The 18,657-nt window shown below is 39.6% G+C and overlaps 1 protein-coding gene across 2 annotated transcripts in view; it reads right to left on the bottom strand.

Annotated features, from left to right (window-relative positions):
• The window catches only part of bcas3 (BCAS3 microtubule associated cell migration factor), a 312,552-nt gene that overhangs the window by 225,784 nt on the left and 68,111 nt on the right, over window positions 1–18,657 (bottom strand). For both annotated transcript variants that reach the window (XM_032508209.1, XM_032508217.1), the window contains exon 16: window positions 4,507–4,657. In XM_032508209.1, the coding sequence (XP_032364100.1) occupies window positions 4,507–4,657 (151 nt within the window). The remainder of the gene's footprint in view (window positions 1–4,506; window positions 4,658–18,657) is intronic.

The following is an 18,657-nucleotide window of genomic DNA, read 5'->3' as shown; positions in this document are numbered from 1 at the left end:
AATTTGAGGCGACGGAAGACAAACAGCAGCATTTTTACACATTGGTGGTCTATAGGCGTGCCAGGGTTGTTTCAGTGAGCCTGGTCACACAAAGGGGGTAAAAGCTTCATCAACTCGTCTATGTGTGTGTCACGGCACAGTGCACACAAAGCCTGGTAGGGAATGTAGGTTAAGCAGCTGGTGTGTTCCTCTGCTGCCCTGCCAACAGGAATCTGCCCATACAGGTGTAAATACAGCTGCTGGACGCTCCACACACACACACACACACACACACACACACACACACACACACACACACACACACACAAAAGAGAGAGGCTGCACAGACAGACAGATGGTGCCTGGGCACTCCTGTGCAAGTATAGCGTGAAAGCATATGATATCACCCCCCACTCTAGGGGCCAAACCTGTTGCTTTACTCTGCGTGTGGGTGGGTGGGTGTGTGTGTGTGTGTGTGTGTGTGTGTGTGTGTGTGTGTGTGTGTGTGTGTGTGTGTGTGTGTGTGTGTGTGTGTGTGTGTGTGTGTGTGTGTGTGTGTGTGTGTGTGTGTGTGTGTGTGTGTGTGTGTGTGTGTGTGTGTGCGTGTGCGTGTGTTGTTGGTGTACTGGTGCAGCCGTGTGCATGCAGGAGCAGGCTGCACAGCTGCATGTCCTAATGCATTAATACTGACGCCTCCTCTGGCCTGGATGGATGGGTGAAGGAATACTGAGGCAGCCTACCAGGCCTGATAATGTCCTAAAGAGCCAGCATAGTTGTGTGAGGTGTTTGACCAAGTATAATGGGTGAAAAATGTGGAATATTTGTAGACCTCTTACACAAATAGATGGTTTGAAGGTTAAGGAAAAATATGCCTATATCTTCTATTGTTCATATTGTCAAGAAATCCCATGAAAATATCCAATTATCCAAAATATGAATATACCTTAGTAATAAGTACTGTACGTGTTGATATATCTTATTCCTCTGTGCCATGTAGCTCCATTATTGTCCAAAAACTACTTAAAAAAAATACATCAATGAGCATAGCAGTCGCACTGGGTAACATGTTACTTCATTACAATGAACAGAGACTGCAATTTATTTTTGACCCAGTCCCAAATGCATACACCATCGTTTAAAATGATTCAACCTATAGTAAAATCATGGAAGCTTTTACATTCGCTGTTCTGAACAGCAAATGACAGTCTAACAGCGCCCTGTGGGACATTTCAAGGAAAGATTGCTTTGGCATACAGCTACTGATATCCATTCTATTTCTGTTTTGTTCTGAATCTACAAGAACACCGCTGGATATTTCATGATCAGCACCCAAAATCCCAAAACACAAAAACAAAAAGGGTGTCACCTATATCTCCAACCAACAAATTCCAACAAATGTCTAGTCAGCTTCTTATTGTTTGATCATATAGTTCCTGAAAATTCTGCTAACTACAGAAAACATTGTATTTAGGCAAAATGTTTTCTTTACTGTTTGTTTCTCAGATTCATGTATTATAAAATGCATTGCTATGGAACCATTGCTATGGTCTAATATTGCCACTAGAATCAAAATGTTTAAAAACAATAAACTGCCCCATATTTCATATTTTATATTGGAGAAAGAAAAAAAAAACGCTTGGCAGTAGTAAAACTAAAAATAACAAATACATAAATGAAAAGTACTAATAACCGCTTATCACCAAAGATGGAGGCAAAATAATAAAACTACACAGTAGCGACAGCTTATTGCCAAAGAAATAAAAAAATAATACAATCATAGTAGCAATGAGTGATTAGTTGTTAAAATTGATGCATTAAAAAAAAAATCATCAATAAGTCAACAAAAATAAAAGCGAATGAGAGCCTAGTATAGGATGGAGACAATAAAATAAAATCAAAACATCACAGCAAAAAATGTGAACTCCAAATTGACATAATACAAATAAAATTAAGAATATTCTTTCAGATTATCACAGATTTAAAAAAGAAAAAATCTATAAACATTATTTGGAGGGCTCTTATAAAGTTGCAACGGATAATATATATCTGTCTATCTGTCTATCTATCTATCTATCTATCTATCTATCTATCTATCTATCTATCTATCAATCACAGATTTTTAAGAAAACAACACATTTATTGAAAACTATTGGTGAACACAAGCAACCTAAAACTCTCTCACTGAAGGTGAATAAGGACATATTTACCTTCAAGGCCTTAAATGAAACCATTGAAATCCGACCTATTTTGAGAATCTCACATCGAATGACTTTAAACATTACCGCTAAACAACTGCTAAACCAAATGCAAACCACCAGCACCAGGACATAACACATAAACCAAAGCAGGACACCGCAGTGGCCCATAAATAATGTATAATAATTTCACAAAGCAAATGACCTTTGCAAGTCATCTTAATGATTTGGAAAATGGCCTAATGTTGTTCACATTGACCGCAGGATCAGGTCTCTATTTTCATCCTCAAAGCTCACTTATCAAATATCACGGGGAATAAATCCCTCACCGTCTGTTTGAATCATTATAGCATTTACCATTCAAACAGGGCATGAAAATTACATTTAAATGAAAATATTAAAATAGGCCCATATTTGTGAAGCCACCTGTACTGTATGTAAATGCACTTAGCAAAGGCCTGTAGTTGCTGATGGTCTTAAAACTACATAATTTCAATGCATGGCAAAGATCCAGGTGAAAAAGAAAAAAAAAAGGAGGACAGTGGTGCATGAGAGCAGAGCTGTCTCACTTTTCAAACTGAACTTTCAATACTCGAAGCTAGTGGGGTTACACTGCATTTAATATGACTTGAATATAATTTAAAAATGATTGGCGAGGTTTTATTTCTGTTCTTGATTTGCACAATGTGTTTTATCTGCTTTCCAAACAGCCCACAGACCAGACTCGCATGTGTGTTCTGCTTCATTACCCTATGCAAAAAAGTGGTGGCCTGAGACAAAAGAAGTCCATGAGCATCAGCTGGATGTGAGAGGAAAAGCTTTGGCCTACACAAGGCCACTGTTGACACAATACAGTGTTTTTACAATGTGATTAATGGGAAAAGACAGCAAATCACAGACTGCAGCTAAGGATGCGATGCAGTGTGATTTAAATGTTTGTCTCAACAGTCGCCAAACTGTAAATTTGGTAGTTGGTTGACAATAACCCTTTACACTCCCTCTGAACACATTACATGTTATAGGCTTCAGCTGTATACCCTTTGGTGCATTGTACCTGGATTATTTTTATTATTATATATTTATTTATTTATTTATTTATTTTTACAAACGAGAGTTCTTCTTGAAAACAACCACAGCGACTAAAATATGAGTATAATGTATAAATACATATATAAAAGTCACACATTCATATAACCTTTGATGGTACCACTGACAGTGAAAGCTCTAGATTGAGCTCACATCCTGCAGATGGTAAAAGTGGGAGGTAAAATGCCAAAGGCAGCTGGTCTGAGGAATCCCAGATTCAGAGAATAATGTCAATGCGCAAAGATTTTTTTTTTTTAAACTTTGTTTCGTAGTGCATATTCTTTTCTAATGTATTTTCATACAACATAAATAAGGAAACACTTTATTTAACCCCCTATTTAGCATCTGGAAGCAGTTAATAAATATGTTATAACCCAGTACAACATAATACAGTGTAGATTTAGTCATATATAAGGGCATTTATGAAATTATTATTGATAAAATATTAGTCAACTCCTGTTGTGAAGTATCTGTAACTGGTGTATCAACAAATAATGAATGACTGACAATATAACACAGTTGTACATAGAAAAGATGAACATTGTATATTTATTTTTATATATATTTTTGTATATTTATAAGATATATAGTATGTGTTCATTATATTTAAGCATTTTTCATAAACATAGATAAGTATGCATTTATTTTCATAATATGACAACTGAGCAAATTAAAATCCAGCGAGGAAGGCACTAAGAAGAGCCTGAAAGCTACAGGAGACATCTGGTAAGTGGACTTTGAAGCAAGTACCTTTAGTTTATTATTTCCTCTCTCTTATTATTATTTCCAAGCTCTTCTTCAAGCTCAACAGGTCATAAGTCTAGAGCACATTAATGGACTGTTTTAACTTGACTGTGAATGATTTGTAAATGTATACAAACTGTTAATAAATATGATCACAGCTGCAGCAAGTTATGATAAGCCATATGACATTGCAAACTGTTCTTTATTGGGTTCACTGCTTGACCAGGGTAACGAATTTCGTTCATTCATGTCTTAACACGTTTGAATGACTCAACTAAACTGAAACTGAAAGTATAATAATTGACACACATGACACAATAAGCACTTGAAAAATATCCTTATTTCTGCTTGCAGCTACATTATAGTGTTATAAAAATGTATTGAGTGTTTAAATAAGATGACTTTTAAATGTGATACACATCTCATAAACTTAATACTGAGGTGTTTGTGTGTGCGTGTGCGTGTGTGTGTGTGTGTGTGTGTGTGCGTGTGCGCTACCTACCCTGTGCGTTTGGTGATGGTGCCCAGGGTCATGGGCTGTTTGATCTGAGCCAGAGGCAGCACCACAGTGAGGCTGGGCAGCGGGGACAGTCGCGGGTTCCCCATGTTGTTATTGGTGAAGTTGTTGTAAGAATCCTGGCTGCTCAGCTTGGCTGGAAACAAAACAGAAATACAGGGCTATTAAAAGTGTTTCAGTACTGAATGCTCCCTGGATAGCAAGGTCAGAGAAATCTCCTTTTCATCCGATTTGGAGTTGACAGGACAAAGATGTTAATCAAGAGCCACCCCATGTAATAGCTGCAGTGTACTGAGAATTACATTGTGAATACTGGTACAACTTTGTATACATAATTCATTTTCAGTGCTTTATATATGCTAATTGTTATTGAATTAAAAAAAAAAAATTGTTTGAATGAAATTAAAAATTCACTTGTTCATTTTCTCGTCACTCACTTCAAATTGCAGACTAGGCATTCAGTACACACACACGTGCGTGGTTTTTACGGACACTGTTTGTTAGAAGACTGTTGCTGTTTAACTTCTATACTTCATTTTTAAATGTGGTGAAAATCATAACCACAGATCCATTTAACTCAGTTGTACTGGGGTGGAGCTACAAATCACAGAGGATTTCCTTTCTATGCCTGGACAACTAAAATCAGAACAACCTGCAGGGCAGCGTATCACTAGGGCTAATAAGTATGACAATACGGGTTTGTTTCGTAGTTTTGGTAAGGTGACCCTACAATGGGAAAAGAAACAGTCACACACAACAGTTACATAGAAACATTACACTATAGGGGACAATAATTGTGGATTATAAAACAAATATGTCCCTGTAATCCTGTGACAATAGGTACAACAGCAAAAGTGTATACTGCTGATTCAGTGGGCAGCCCAAGGAAAATTCCAAGTTCAAGTGCTTTCAAAAGAAATAAAGAGCAAACCTGTGGGTGCACCACAATACGCTCTCTGAATGTCGTTGTTCCATTTGTTGCCTTAATAGATGAATGACAGCCGCGTAACATAAAGGAATGAAAAGGAGGGAGAGGGGGGCGCGGAGACAAAGAAAACAAGGCGGACATCAAAGGTTATAATAAAGGTAGAGGAGGAGAGTGCCTTGTCATTATTTGGAAGGAGCGATCAAGAGGAGGCTGAATGCGAGCGGAAAGGGACTGCTTAGTGTTTTGGTCCAGTCTTTTAGATCATTAACATGTAGCTCTGAGTTTCATTAGTCCTGCCAAACCTCCGCTTTGTGTTCCTCTAAAGGGCTTCTTTTAGACCTCTGCAGGCCAACAATGCTGTCTGACCTTCGGAGGGGGGGGGGAGGAGACCATTACACAAACCCGTCCTTCATTTCCTTCTGCTCCTCTCTTGGTAAGACCAACCAAGGTCTGTACCAGGGCAGCTCCTGAAAGCCCTTCACATTTCAAAAGTGCTACACCCCCAGAGCCTGGGCAGCCACCTTTTGTGTTGAGGGGAGGGGGCAAACAAGGAACAGAAAAATCTGTACAGGAAGCAGCCTGAAAAGCCATAATGGTGCTTCAGCTAAGAGGGGAGTGGAGGGTGAAGATTGGGGGTGGGGGTGTCGATGAATTTAGCATCCTCGTTTAAACTGAACATTTCACTTTTGCTCCATGGCATTATTTGCTGTCACCCCCACACCCTTAAAAATAAGCCCCGCTGTGGATTGTAGAACTGGTGTTGGCGGGACAGAGATGAGGGGTGATGATCACTGTTGACCAAACAGGCATACGGTGCTGTCAGTCAAGGCCAAGGGGTCCTAAACTGTCATAGCCCCCCAGTGAAGGCAAGTTAATGTGGAACGTGTTAAAGATCACGCACCGGCAGAAGATGATCCAAGAAAAGACAGACAGACAGCAAGGGTGCCTGATGTCCATGTTTGTGTAGGTGTGTGTGGTGGGGAGTTGTAGACGGAATGAGTAAGTATGGATGGACATTGATCAAGTAAAGGTTTTGCTTCTATTGCATAAAGGTTTGACTTTTATCAACTTTCATAAAGTCTACATACAAAAAATGAGTGTAAGAAGGATTTTTTTTTCCTAGAACTGAACAGTTGGACAGCAAAAAAAACACACATTGTGTGTTTGTGAAACAGATCTTAAATTGATGAAATAGAAATACACATTGAAATGGGGTGTAGGGATGATTACGTTTCTGGTGTGTGTGTGTGTTCTTCCCATTTTTTTAAAGTGTTTTCCCATGTTTCAGAGTTCCCTTGTTTAAGTTATTTTATGCTCTAATGTAGACAAAATGGCTGTGAGTGCTATATTCTAAATCATTATTGATAACATTTACGACAAATGACGACACTGACTGAGATACTGCTGCTGATAAAGACAGTATAATGACACAATTATTGTCACTTCCTGTTCTACGATTAGTGCAAACTTACAAATAATACGCACGCTCTACCAGTTGAGCTACCCAGGCGCCCCTTTGGCACTGTTAAAAGAGTTTTGCCAAAGCAATTCTGTGAAATTGCACTTCTTGGCTGTTTCATGGAGAGAGTCGTAGAGCAGACAAATGCCAACAACTGATTAAGGGCGTGTCCATATCCACCTATGGCTAACAGTGGCAGCGAAAATCAGGTCAGTTAATGTGTCCATTATTTAACAAAGACTGAAATTTCGAAAACAAAACCACTACTTTTATTAATTTTTACTCTTACAATTGATTTAAAATTCAAGTATTACACTTTTTATTTTTTTTTATTTTACTGATCACATTCAGGTCACATTCATATTTATCGCCAGCTGTTATTTTCACCCTTCCATCCCTATTACCTGTACCTATCACTACAGTACTGCGGAAACTATTGCTCGTAGAACTGCCACTAACGCTGGAGCCTTGGTTTCAACTTTGAAAAGAACTTATAAATTACCTGTTGAAATGTAACTTTACAGGCTTGTTGCATGTTCTCAACTATTACTGACATATCTGGGTATTAATTATAATAAATCAAAACTGAAAGACAAAGTCTTTGCCGAAAAGAAAGAAAGAGAGAAAGGCTACAAGGCTGCTACAAAGAGAAAGGGAGAGAGAGGTAGACGGGTGAGAAGTGTCTGGCGGACAGACAGCTCTCGACAGAGGCCATGATTTGATTAATGACCGGGGCGTGATGTGCCCAAGCACTGATACATGACATGCCCATGGAAAGAAGATCCATCAATGCAAATCCAGCTCTGTCGCCGTCGTCCAGAGAAAAACTCTGACCCTGCCAAAAAGTCACACTGTCACCTGACCCTCGTCTCCCTTTCTCCCTTAATCCAACCATCCATCCAGCTCTCCATCCATCCATCCGTCCAGCTATCCCTCCCTGTCTCAACAGCATTTGCATTCTCTTCTCGCATTGAGCCTCTCTCTCTCTAGCCTTCGCACTTTCTCTCTCCTCAGGTGCTCCGTGTCACGCTATCTCATGTTTCTCTTCCCTCTTTTAATACCCTATTTGCATCCAATACAAGCAGGACGCTTCCAATGAGGAGCAGACGTGCGAAAGGATAAGCTCTGAAGACTATGTATGTCCACACAAACACTGTGTCTTATTTGAATTGTTCTGCCAGAGAGGAGATTTCAGTCAAAAGGAAAAGAAAACTCTAGCAGGAGTGGAGAGGAACTAGGTTCAGAGGCAGCAGGTTAAGCAGGTGACATGTTGAGTGATGCTCTGGGAATTAGGCTAGACCTTGGACCTGAGGATGATATTGCAGCTGTGAGATGCAGGGGTAGAGAAAGAGAAGGAGTTAGAGTACGGAAGACAAAGCACCTATTATGTCCTTGCAAGGCAATATATTTATTATTAAAGCTGGTAAATTTTGCTTACTTCCTATTTTCATGGCCAAAAAAAACTCTTTTCAAACGTCTGTAGACAGGAAAACAACATTATGGTGACAAATTAATGCTGAGATCTTTGTATGTCCAATGTCTATAACCTGATGATGGTCTGGTGACTGAAAGCTTGGCATTATTTTTTTTATCCTTGCAAAAGTGAGGAGCCTTCCTTATCCAGAAGGCAAATTCCTAGCAAAAAATCATCAAATTATATTATAGCAGTATAGTCTTAAATTAATATATGGGCTGTGTTGCGTAACCTCCGCCACGCAGTAAGTAGATGACAGTGCCTGTCTAGAATTAGGCCTGGTGGTCAAACCTATTGACAGTATTGACAATGATTCTTTTTAAAATGGTTCTTTGATAACTGACCAATATCGGCAAACCTGTATCAGTCTAACCCCACGTTCCACCATTCATTCCTTGATAGTCCCAGACATGTTGAAGGAGGGAGGGATTAGAGCAGGGGAGAGGGAGAAGAATAAAGAGGAGGGAGGAAGAGAGGGAGGGGAGCTGTACTCTTTCTGTGCAGCAAGAGAAAGCAGTTCTACACATCCCAGTTCCCCAAAGTATCATTATTAAAACACTCACTTCCACAAGGGGAGGAAAGAGAGGGAGAGAGAGGGGGGGGGGGGAAGAACTGAGGAGAAGAGACAGAGATGAAGGGGGGGAAAGAAGAAGGAGCAGGGATCCCCCACTGGACAGAGTAAAAACAAATTAAAAGATCCCTTATAAAACACAGATGCTGCAAAGAAAATAAACTTCACAAGATTTACTGTTTTACAAAGGAATCGGAAGGCTGGTGGAAAAGCCATCAAGTTTTTTTTTCTCCTCCTCCTTTCTTTTTTCTTTCTCTCTCAGGTAACGTTCAGCGGAGGGCTCTATCTCCTCAGTTTTCCGTTTCCCTCCCTCTCTTTTCTCTTTGTACGGTGATCTTGCTTGTCTGCTATTTTCAGTCAAAGCTAAGAGTCGAGGTCAGGCCAGCCTGTGTGAAAATGGCTTCCTGCCCGGTCCCCCACTCCCAAACCACAAGCTAACGGGGAGGTTTTATTAACAGCCCTATTTGGGAACATTTTTTGAACGTTTTGTATTTTCATTACATTTCTCATGTCAGGGAGCTTAAAAAAACAGTCAAAAAAAAAAAATCCCAGGGCATGAGTTTTCGAATTTCATCACAAAATTTGAGAGCTAAAAATAAAGGAAGAGATTTTAAAGTGTGTAACATACTGTATAACGAGTGTCGTGCTCAGAGCAGTTTGTGTTGTAATGAAGAGGAAAAAGCAGCAGCTGTTGTATTGCACGCAAAAACACGGACACACACACACACACACACCCTTACAAACCAATTAAGAGAGAGCAGCAACATGCAAAGAAGTTTTTAAAATGTCTTACATTGGGTTAAATTATTTTACACACTCATGTTACTGAAGTGTGTGACCTAAACACAAGCAGTATGCAAAATGTGAGGTTAGAAATAAGATTTAGTGTTTTAATCAATTTGGTTCCCTAATGTAGGTGATGACAAAAATGTTTGAACACCTACATAGAAAATGAATGATTTAGAATTGGACCATTATTAACCAAAAATGCGATTTTTACATGTTAATCTACTGCAAGAGGAACATCCTACTAAAATCACAGCACACTATAATTTCTTAATATTAGCATTTTTTGTACTTATATGCATTATATCTTTTTTTTTTAAACTTGTACCTGTATACTGCATATTTCTAGCGTATTTATACTTTTCATACCCTTACCATTTTTTTTTTAACATTCTATATTATTTATAACTATGTATTCTGTATAATTCTCTGCACTGCATTTGCCTTTTGCACTTCTGGCTAGATATTCTAGTTAGATTTGGCAGGACATAAAGTGATAAAATGACCTCAAGGGGAAAAGCGACCATCATCAAGTAGACAAGAGTGAAGAAAAAAAGATAGAATGCCATCCTAATTTTTTCGAATGAATTGCATGTTGCCTGTGCAATTTTTATGTATTTATTTTTTTACAAATGTTGGTATTTATTATGGCATTATATGTGATAACAAACAGATCAGAGTGTGATTGAAGCTAAATGTGAAGAAGCGCCCCTTCCCCTTCCCCCTCAGAGGTTTGGCTGCATCCGTCACTCAGTCTGGGTCTAAATGATTCTCCTTCCATAACCCCGTGGTCCGCAGGAGAGGAAACAATAAGAGAGGCACAGAGGAGATAATGGGACGTCTGTGCTGCTGTCACAGCTATCCTCTCTATGAGCAACTGGATCCAAATTGTAACGTCAAACTGAAACGTTGCCTTCATGATCATGGTGACAAATGGTGGTTTTTCTGCAGGTAATGCAGATTTCGGTTCAAGCTTTTCTTTAATGATGTTGGTATTTTGTTAATTGTTTTATCACAGCAGCCCTGTCTTCTTTCATCTGCATCAAACATCCCAGCCCTGTCATAAACACGCACACACACACACACACACACACACACACACACACACACACACACACACACACACACACACACACACACACACACACACACACACACACACACACACACACACACACACGTCCCACGTATTGATCTGATCTTATTTGGCCATTTAAAAATGAGCCTGATCTAATGCTGATCGATTGACGGTGCAGTTAAGTTCGGCTGTGACGGAAGCCCTGCTTCAATAGCGGGTATAAACCGCAGGGCTGATGTGATCGAAACTTTGCAGCGTTTTGACAGCGTCCGAGTCTAAATGAATGGCATGTCAAAAACACTTAAGACATGATACAAGTAAACAGGAGTTAAGCATAAAGAAAGACAAGGCTTGTTTCCAGGATTGTAGAGGTTTTCGTTTTTTAAAAGCGTAAATCTATAAGGTTACTGCATGTCATGCTTAAATATTACCACTGCATAGTGCATATTGTTGACTGCATTTACTAGAACAATATCACATTTATCCTTGAATTAATATAAAACAAATTAAATTTTTTTTGGAGATTTCAGTTTTAGTTCTGATTTTCTTGACTTTCTATCAACAATAATTTGTCTTACATTAAATATTTGTGATTTCACGTTTCTGCATACAGACGTATACACGCCGGTGACTTAGGTCATGAGAGATGTTAACAACCCACTACCTTGCAATGGAAACAGGACATTTTTTAATTCTGAGGAATGACATGCCTATATTTAGGTTTTAAGTGTTGTTGCTGTACACCTACAATGGATCAGTAGGTGTACAGTTTAAAATACGTGATATTTTGAGTATATTTAGTACATACTTTAACAAATTAGTAACAAACTATCCAACTGACATGCTAAGCCCTAACACTGGTGTAAGACAAACACTTCTACTGGCTTTAAGGAGCGTAAAAAACTAAACTGAAATGAGAGAAACACAAAAAAACAAATGATCCACACACTGCAACAGAACAAAGGTGGGACGTAAAACCTATTGATTCAGTGACAATGGAAGGCTTTGGCTTTTCAGAGTATGCACTTTCTCACATGGTAGGCAATAAGCTGGAAGCCACAAGTGCCTTCTGTGTGTAATGGCAAGCCAGCTTTATTTCTTTATCTCTACCTTCCAATTTTGCAAATCAAATAATGATGAGTGCAGTGGCGGGCACCCAGTGATAAGAGGGTTTAGTGGTTGTGGAGATTGAGTTATTAGGGTTCGTATAAAAAGGACAGTGGTCTCTGGCGGAGCCCGAACGCCGGCCAAGATACATATTCCTCGCTCTGTGTATTTTTGGTCGCTTTAAAAGCCCTAAAAGTACAGGGGAAGGCTAATTTTCAGAGTAAACAGCTTGTTCGATTGCAGTGTGGTTTTGCGCTGAGCTCTCCGTTTATTGACTCAAGCCGAGCTGGGCTCTTGGCTGCTCTGCCGACCACAGGGAGAAGCCTGCCGATGGAGCCTGCAACAAATACAAGCCGCTAACACTAGCTTACCTTTCATGACACACAACTGTTAAATCAAATGCACTGAGTAATGTACAAAGCCTAATCCTCTTGACTATATGACAAGGAAAAATGCTTTTAAAAGAACATCTGCTCCTTTTAGAAAGCTATTTGTCATTTCCTATTTCATGCTGACGAACAATGTTAAGGTTAGATTATTAAGATATATTCAGTAGGATTTGAATGTGACGCTGGATCCTGTGTACCCAAATTAAAGATATTAATTATGAGAACACACTCTGTTTTGTTTTTAGTTTTTTTTCATAGCAGTTTAAACATTTTTATATATAACATGTAAAGAAAAAAGGTCTTCACTTCCTCCAAGATATTCTAAAGACAATTACAAAAAAAAGAGGAAAGAAAATGCCAAAAAGACCGAGATCACAGCCATGAGGTCACTACAATTAACAGAACACTGTTCAGGCTGCCTCTGTAAAAGTAACTCCAAAGGAGGGCTGCAAGTTGTTTTAGCTGGAGGAAGTGACCATTCATTAAAAAAGCCAGAGAAATTGCCCCGCTCTTTCTCTGTTGCAAGATTTGTATCAAAGCAAAACCCTTGCAGCACAACTCAAGCTTTTCAAGTCTTTTCCTCTGTGTCTGTCCGGCCTGGCTGCTCTGCTCCTCCCTCTCCAAACTGCTGGGAATCCTGACCACACAGTGCCACACAGAGGACAACCCTGGTACTAAAACACAGGGCCGCCACCAAGTTCATGTAGAATTCCATGACTTATTACAGTAAAAGACTTCTACGACCTTTGGAAATTAATGATTTCCATAACAATGTTTTTTTTTTCTACCCAAGTATAAAACTTTTTCTTTTGAAAGAATAAATGATAAAAGTTTATTTTAGCCTAGTAAGAAACACTTTTATTGACCAATGATTTTCGCAGATTTCCCCTGAATTCGTCTTCTGTTCCTGTTCATTTGTAGCTTCCCACGGAGACATAGAAGCACAATCCCTGGATAAAGAAAAGGAAGCCATGCAAAGGGAGGCATTGATAATGTTGCTCCCAGTGTGAGCTCGGATCCATCTCCATCTTTTCTATATGATCTCTCCTGGACATTACTAAACTATATACAACACAAAACTTGAAACCTGAAAAGGTTTGATTCTAAAATGTCACTTCAATATTCTGAAGTTGAATAACAATGCTAATCTTTAATATAAACAAGAGATATAACCTTAACACTAGAACAATTACTTGTATTATTATTTTCTTTTCTTTTCTTACAGATGTGGAGATTTACTTATTGAACTATGGATAGAAAGGATGGCATATATTGTCACAAGATAAATGTAAAGCTACAATTGGACACTAAATATATATTCCCCAATTTGACTTAAACCTTTAATGACTTTGGGACATTCCTGTGTCGGTTTGGCAAATATGATAAATGTTATGAGACAATGTTCAACCATCAGAGACTATTTCTATGCCATATGGTAGCTGTTCCTTTAACATACATGGTTGTTAACAGCAATTCCAATTTGACTCTTTTTATTTATTTTTTTCCCTTGTTTTTGTCAGCTGAAACACTCTTCACTAAGTGAACAATGTGTTTTTACGGGTTCATCATGTTCTGTGTTCCGTTGTATTGCCTGTACTTTATAGACAACTCAAACATAACTGTACCAACAGTGTGAACCAAATAAAACCATAAAAAACATTTGCCAACAATACTGTATTTTTGATTGTATTTGGCTGTCATAGGCAATGTTACACATCAGAGAGGGAATGCTCTGAGGTAACATTGTAATTTGAAGTTTAATCTTTGTCAATCAATGTAATATTACTGCAATTTCTGGATCAGCCAACAACAGACATACAACTATGGTTATTTTATTCATAAACCCTATCTCAATTTTTGACAAAACATTCTCACCACAAGGTCCATTTAGTAGCTGTCACACAATCTTCCTCAATTTGATTGCTTGACTTTATTTCCATATTGCCCACTCCAACTTTGGGTTGGGGGTTGTGTGGTTGTTGTGGCTACCCTAGGTAAAGCGAGAGAGTAGAGCTGTCATAGCAACTACAATGGGATGTAAAAAGAAAAGGAGGAAGAAAACTTTAAATGAAAGAGCAAAGGAAAATGTATATTATACGATGAACATGTGGGCCTGTGGTGGCTTTACAAAAACTGGTTAGCTCAGTCTCAGGCTGGATACTGAACCGAGGCAGACAGCTCATCATGATGACTAAAATCTGGACAAGTCATCTATGTCATGGTTACATACTGTTTACAAGTTTTTGAAATGAACATGCGATCTTGCTCTGGTAAATCCATCTGCTATCTGTGTGAAACAGTGATTTCGACATATTCAACTGTACTCTGTAACTATTTAACTTACAGTACCTATACTGTCAAAAACAGGGTCACGGTGAGGTCGTGTACATACGTGTCACACACCAGCAGTTATGAGGTAATGCTTCCTCGGCATTGATCTCAGCAGAGTTGGTGTGTTTTTCACCACAGGACGATGACTGACGAAGGGGAGAGCTGGGGGAGGAGGGAGGCGAGATAAAACAAAAGTCCAAACCCAAATAAGCAAGCCGTCAGCCTCTAATAGCAGCAAGGAAGTGTCCCTTTATCAACAAGTGAATTAACAGTTTCCCGTCACACCTTGTTTTTGGCCTCCCCCGCTTTCTCTCTCAACCAGTGCCAGGGCCCAGATGGCCCAGCGATCGGACCACCATGGCTTTTGCTCGGTGAGGAAACAAATCTGTTGCACTGACTAATAGCCTCGTGTTGATGTTTTATGGTGGGGAAGTGTACAACCAGAGCTGTGTATACACACGAAAGGCACCCAAGCCTGTTAAAAAATGCACACCAAGTCATAACTGTCATGAGAATGTCCCAGAAAAGGGGAAAGCGGGAGACATTTCACATATTTCATTCTGGAAAGTACAGAAAGAGTGGTGAGTAGAAAAAAAGAGTGTAGAAAGGCTGACCCCTAATCAGTAGATAAAAGCATCATCTCCATCTACAGCACCGCACTAGAGGGCAAAGTACAGACCTTTGCAAAAAAAAAATATATATGAACACAGATCAAATGAAAACAATTATGGTTTTCGGATTATTATGTTCAAGTTGGTTTCGGAGCGATTAAAACCTGTTTGCACTGCACTCTGATGTATTACGCAGTTCACTGTGGTTGGGTCTGAAAAAACGTCTGAATAATAAAACTCTTCAGTGGCTGCTATGGGCCTGGTATAGCCTCAATAACCTCTGCCCTGTGCCGAGAAACTGCACTCACTAATCATGCCTTGTATGCGCTGGGCCGCAGACGAACCGCGCTTTACAGCGTCGGACGGTCACATTGTAGGTCATCACCTCAAATGACAATGCATTGATCACACAGAGGAAAGGCTTTGGAGAGAAAAAAAGGAGCAGGGGGAGAACATGTACTGTACAGGGATGTAAATAGCCATTCCAGATTTCAACAGTGACAAGAGAACGGGCAATTGCAGCCTCTATTTTTAGGCTTGCCGGTGGAACCGAGCTGGCAGCTTTGAGAAGGATGTGTACTTTTCTACAGTTCCTTCCCAAAAATCAACGCTGTCCACGCTGGCGACAATCACAGAGCAGCTGTTGTGGCTAGGTGGCCCGGCCCCAGCTTGCCTCACCCTGCTGCTTTCTGCCAGCCTAAGAAAACCGCCTTCACTGCCCAAAATTCACACCAGACTTGCAAAAACAGGCGGAAAGCAGACACTAAAGCAAATGTGACTCAGTGTGTTTGCATCCGGTGAAAACGGCGCAAATTATGGAGTTTTTTTATCAACGCTGGTGGCAGTGGTAGTGGTGGAGGGGGCTGGATTTCTAAATTTACATGCGGCAGGATGCTTTGGAGACAATATCTTTAAAATGACAGACGCAGAGGCCTACATGACCTTGCCACACAGAGATCTCACTGGCACACTGATAATGACCTGCATGCATGCACTTCATGACACTTTTGCCCCGTGTAAATATATGCTTGCTTCTGAGGGCGAGAATCATCTTGTTTTGGTGGAAGAGCTTGTTTGACAAGTTTAATTTATCATTGACGTAATTCTCCCAGAAACACCCAGAGTAGCCCAGAAATGCACCACACAGTCAATAAAATTACAGTGTGCATAATTGCTGCTGTTAAGACAATTACCTTAAAATAGCTCACCTGGTTTAGCGAGCGCCCCACGTACAGAGCATCAATCCTTACTGCAGCGGCATGGGGTTCAACTCCGACCTGCAGCCCTTTGCCACATATCATTCCCCCTTTCTCTCCCCCTTTCATGTCTTCAGCTGTCCTCTCAAAAAAAGCCCTACACTGCCCAAAACTTAATCTTAAAAAAATAAAATAAACCTCACTGCAGGAAGGGCAAGCTAGCCTTATTTTATTACATTTTGCATTAGATTATTACACATCACTGTTCTTGATTTTTCTGAGTAAGATATCCAATCTACTTTGCCAACCAAGCTTTATAATGGCAAATCTATTTTTCGGTATCAGCCGCAAAAATCTTTTATTTGTCTGATTATAGAGGCGAGCTGTCTCACAATTCAATGCCTCATCTGCAAGAAGAACTATGGCAGTGATGCCCTTTGTCTTAAAACCCACCGGTACGCTGCCAATCCAGTTAAAATAATTTTGACGATAGACTGTTTGGGTTAGAATTGTGCATTAAAATCCACGTTTAAACTTTTATCAATATGAAAAGGCCACATGTCGTTACATTCTCTGCGACTTAATTCTTCAGTTTATTTTATGGAAATCATGAGCACCAAAGCAGGATCCCTTTAGATTCACCGGAATAATTAACAAATGAGTAGAGAGCTGGTCGTAAACGCCAAATATGGTTATTTATATTCCTGTCCACTGATCAAAGGAATCAAAATCGTTTATAAAAAATTATCCAAGTTGTGATAACTGTCTGTTAACTTTGTTAATTAAGCAAAAAACAAAACTTACATTGTGCACTGTGCCTTCTTCGGTGAGTGTAGTGTACTTTTCTGTATGTTGTCATCTGGACCAATGTTTTGCACTTTTGTTTTGTTTAAATAAAAAATAAAAAAAAGTCACACAAAAAAAAAATCACAAAAAAACAGAAACCAAAACTTACTACTAAGTAAAACAATAGTTTCTTTTCTTCCTGCACTATGTTGTTGAGTATGCTCGTTGTTGTTAGGTTGATGCCCACAAAATGAAAGTACCCCCACCTTTCTTTGTTTAGTTTTACACCCTGAGACAGCAGGCGCTCCCACTGTGAAAGGCCAGTGGCCTCCGTCTGTCTCTACGCAGCCAGGGCACAACGAGCTGTCACACACAACTGGGGGTGCTGGCCTACCATTAATCCTGGAAGCTGTCACCCTTTGGTAGATTTTTTTTTTAATTTGTGTAGGAGTTGGAGGTCTAAAAAGGGCTGGGAGCCACTTCTCCAGATGACACATTACTCTGCTTGTATGTTGTATTCTTTGCAATGTGAGTAAAAAGGTGCAGGTGCTTTCAGAAACACGTTCGATGTGATCACAGTCCCCAAGCGCAGACATACCCCACTTTACAAAATAAGGGAAAGTCAAACAATTTGAACTCAAAAAGTGTAAAGAGAGCACTATATGAATGAGCTTGTAACACTATAAGAACACAACGTGGCTAACTTATAGCTCACACAGTAAGGGGCTTTGGGGTTATTTTAGTTATTACTTTTTTTTTTTTTAGAAAGTGTACTAGTGCTAGTGTCAGTATGGTATGGATTAACACCTTAACAGTGTGAAACCTGACTTCAATTTCCTGTGGACTACATTTTACACTGCAAAATATCAGTTATGAAAACCTTCAATGTTCTTGTAAAGTGTCCAGCAAGTTCCCTGCAATGCCACTGGAATATTTAAGTCTGACTTGCTCTTTTTTTGTATTTTACAATAAAAAAGTTCTATAAATAGTTTATCTTCTTCAAATGCACACACGCACGCGCACACGCACACGCACACGCACACACACACACAATAAGGTACCAATGTGAGGACTAATTGTTGACAGGTGGTCCTAATGCTCTCCTTTGAAACAAAAGTGTGATTTACGACCATGCTCCGCTAGAGTCCGGCTGTCATCGCTGCTGCTACTACAAACTTATCTTTCTCTCTCTCTGTCTGTCTCTCCTCCTCCTTTAGTCCCCCTGTTCTATCTCTCCTTCATTTTTCTCAATCGTACCTCATTACTTTGCGCACTCACTTTCACCTCCTACCCCACTTTGATGTTTCTGTCCTTCTCTGTCTCTCATCGCAGCGGAGCAGCGACTCTCCAAACTCAGACATCCTTTTAATGTTTGATGGCCTATTTTTCACAGTTTGGAGGAATGTTCGTGTGTGTGTGT

The sequence above is a fragment of the Etheostoma spectabile genome, chromosome 3 (assembly GCF_008692095.1).
Source record: "Etheostoma spectabile isolate EspeVRDwgs_2016 chromosome 3, UIUC_Espe_1.0, whole genome shotgun sequence".
In the NCBI taxonomy this organism is placed as follows: Eukaryota; Metazoa; Chordata; class Actinopteri; order Perciformes; family Percidae; genus Etheostoma; species Etheostoma spectabile.
The sequence above is the reverse complement of the archived record's forward strand: the minus strand, read 5'-3'. Positions and strand labels throughout refer to the sequence as shown.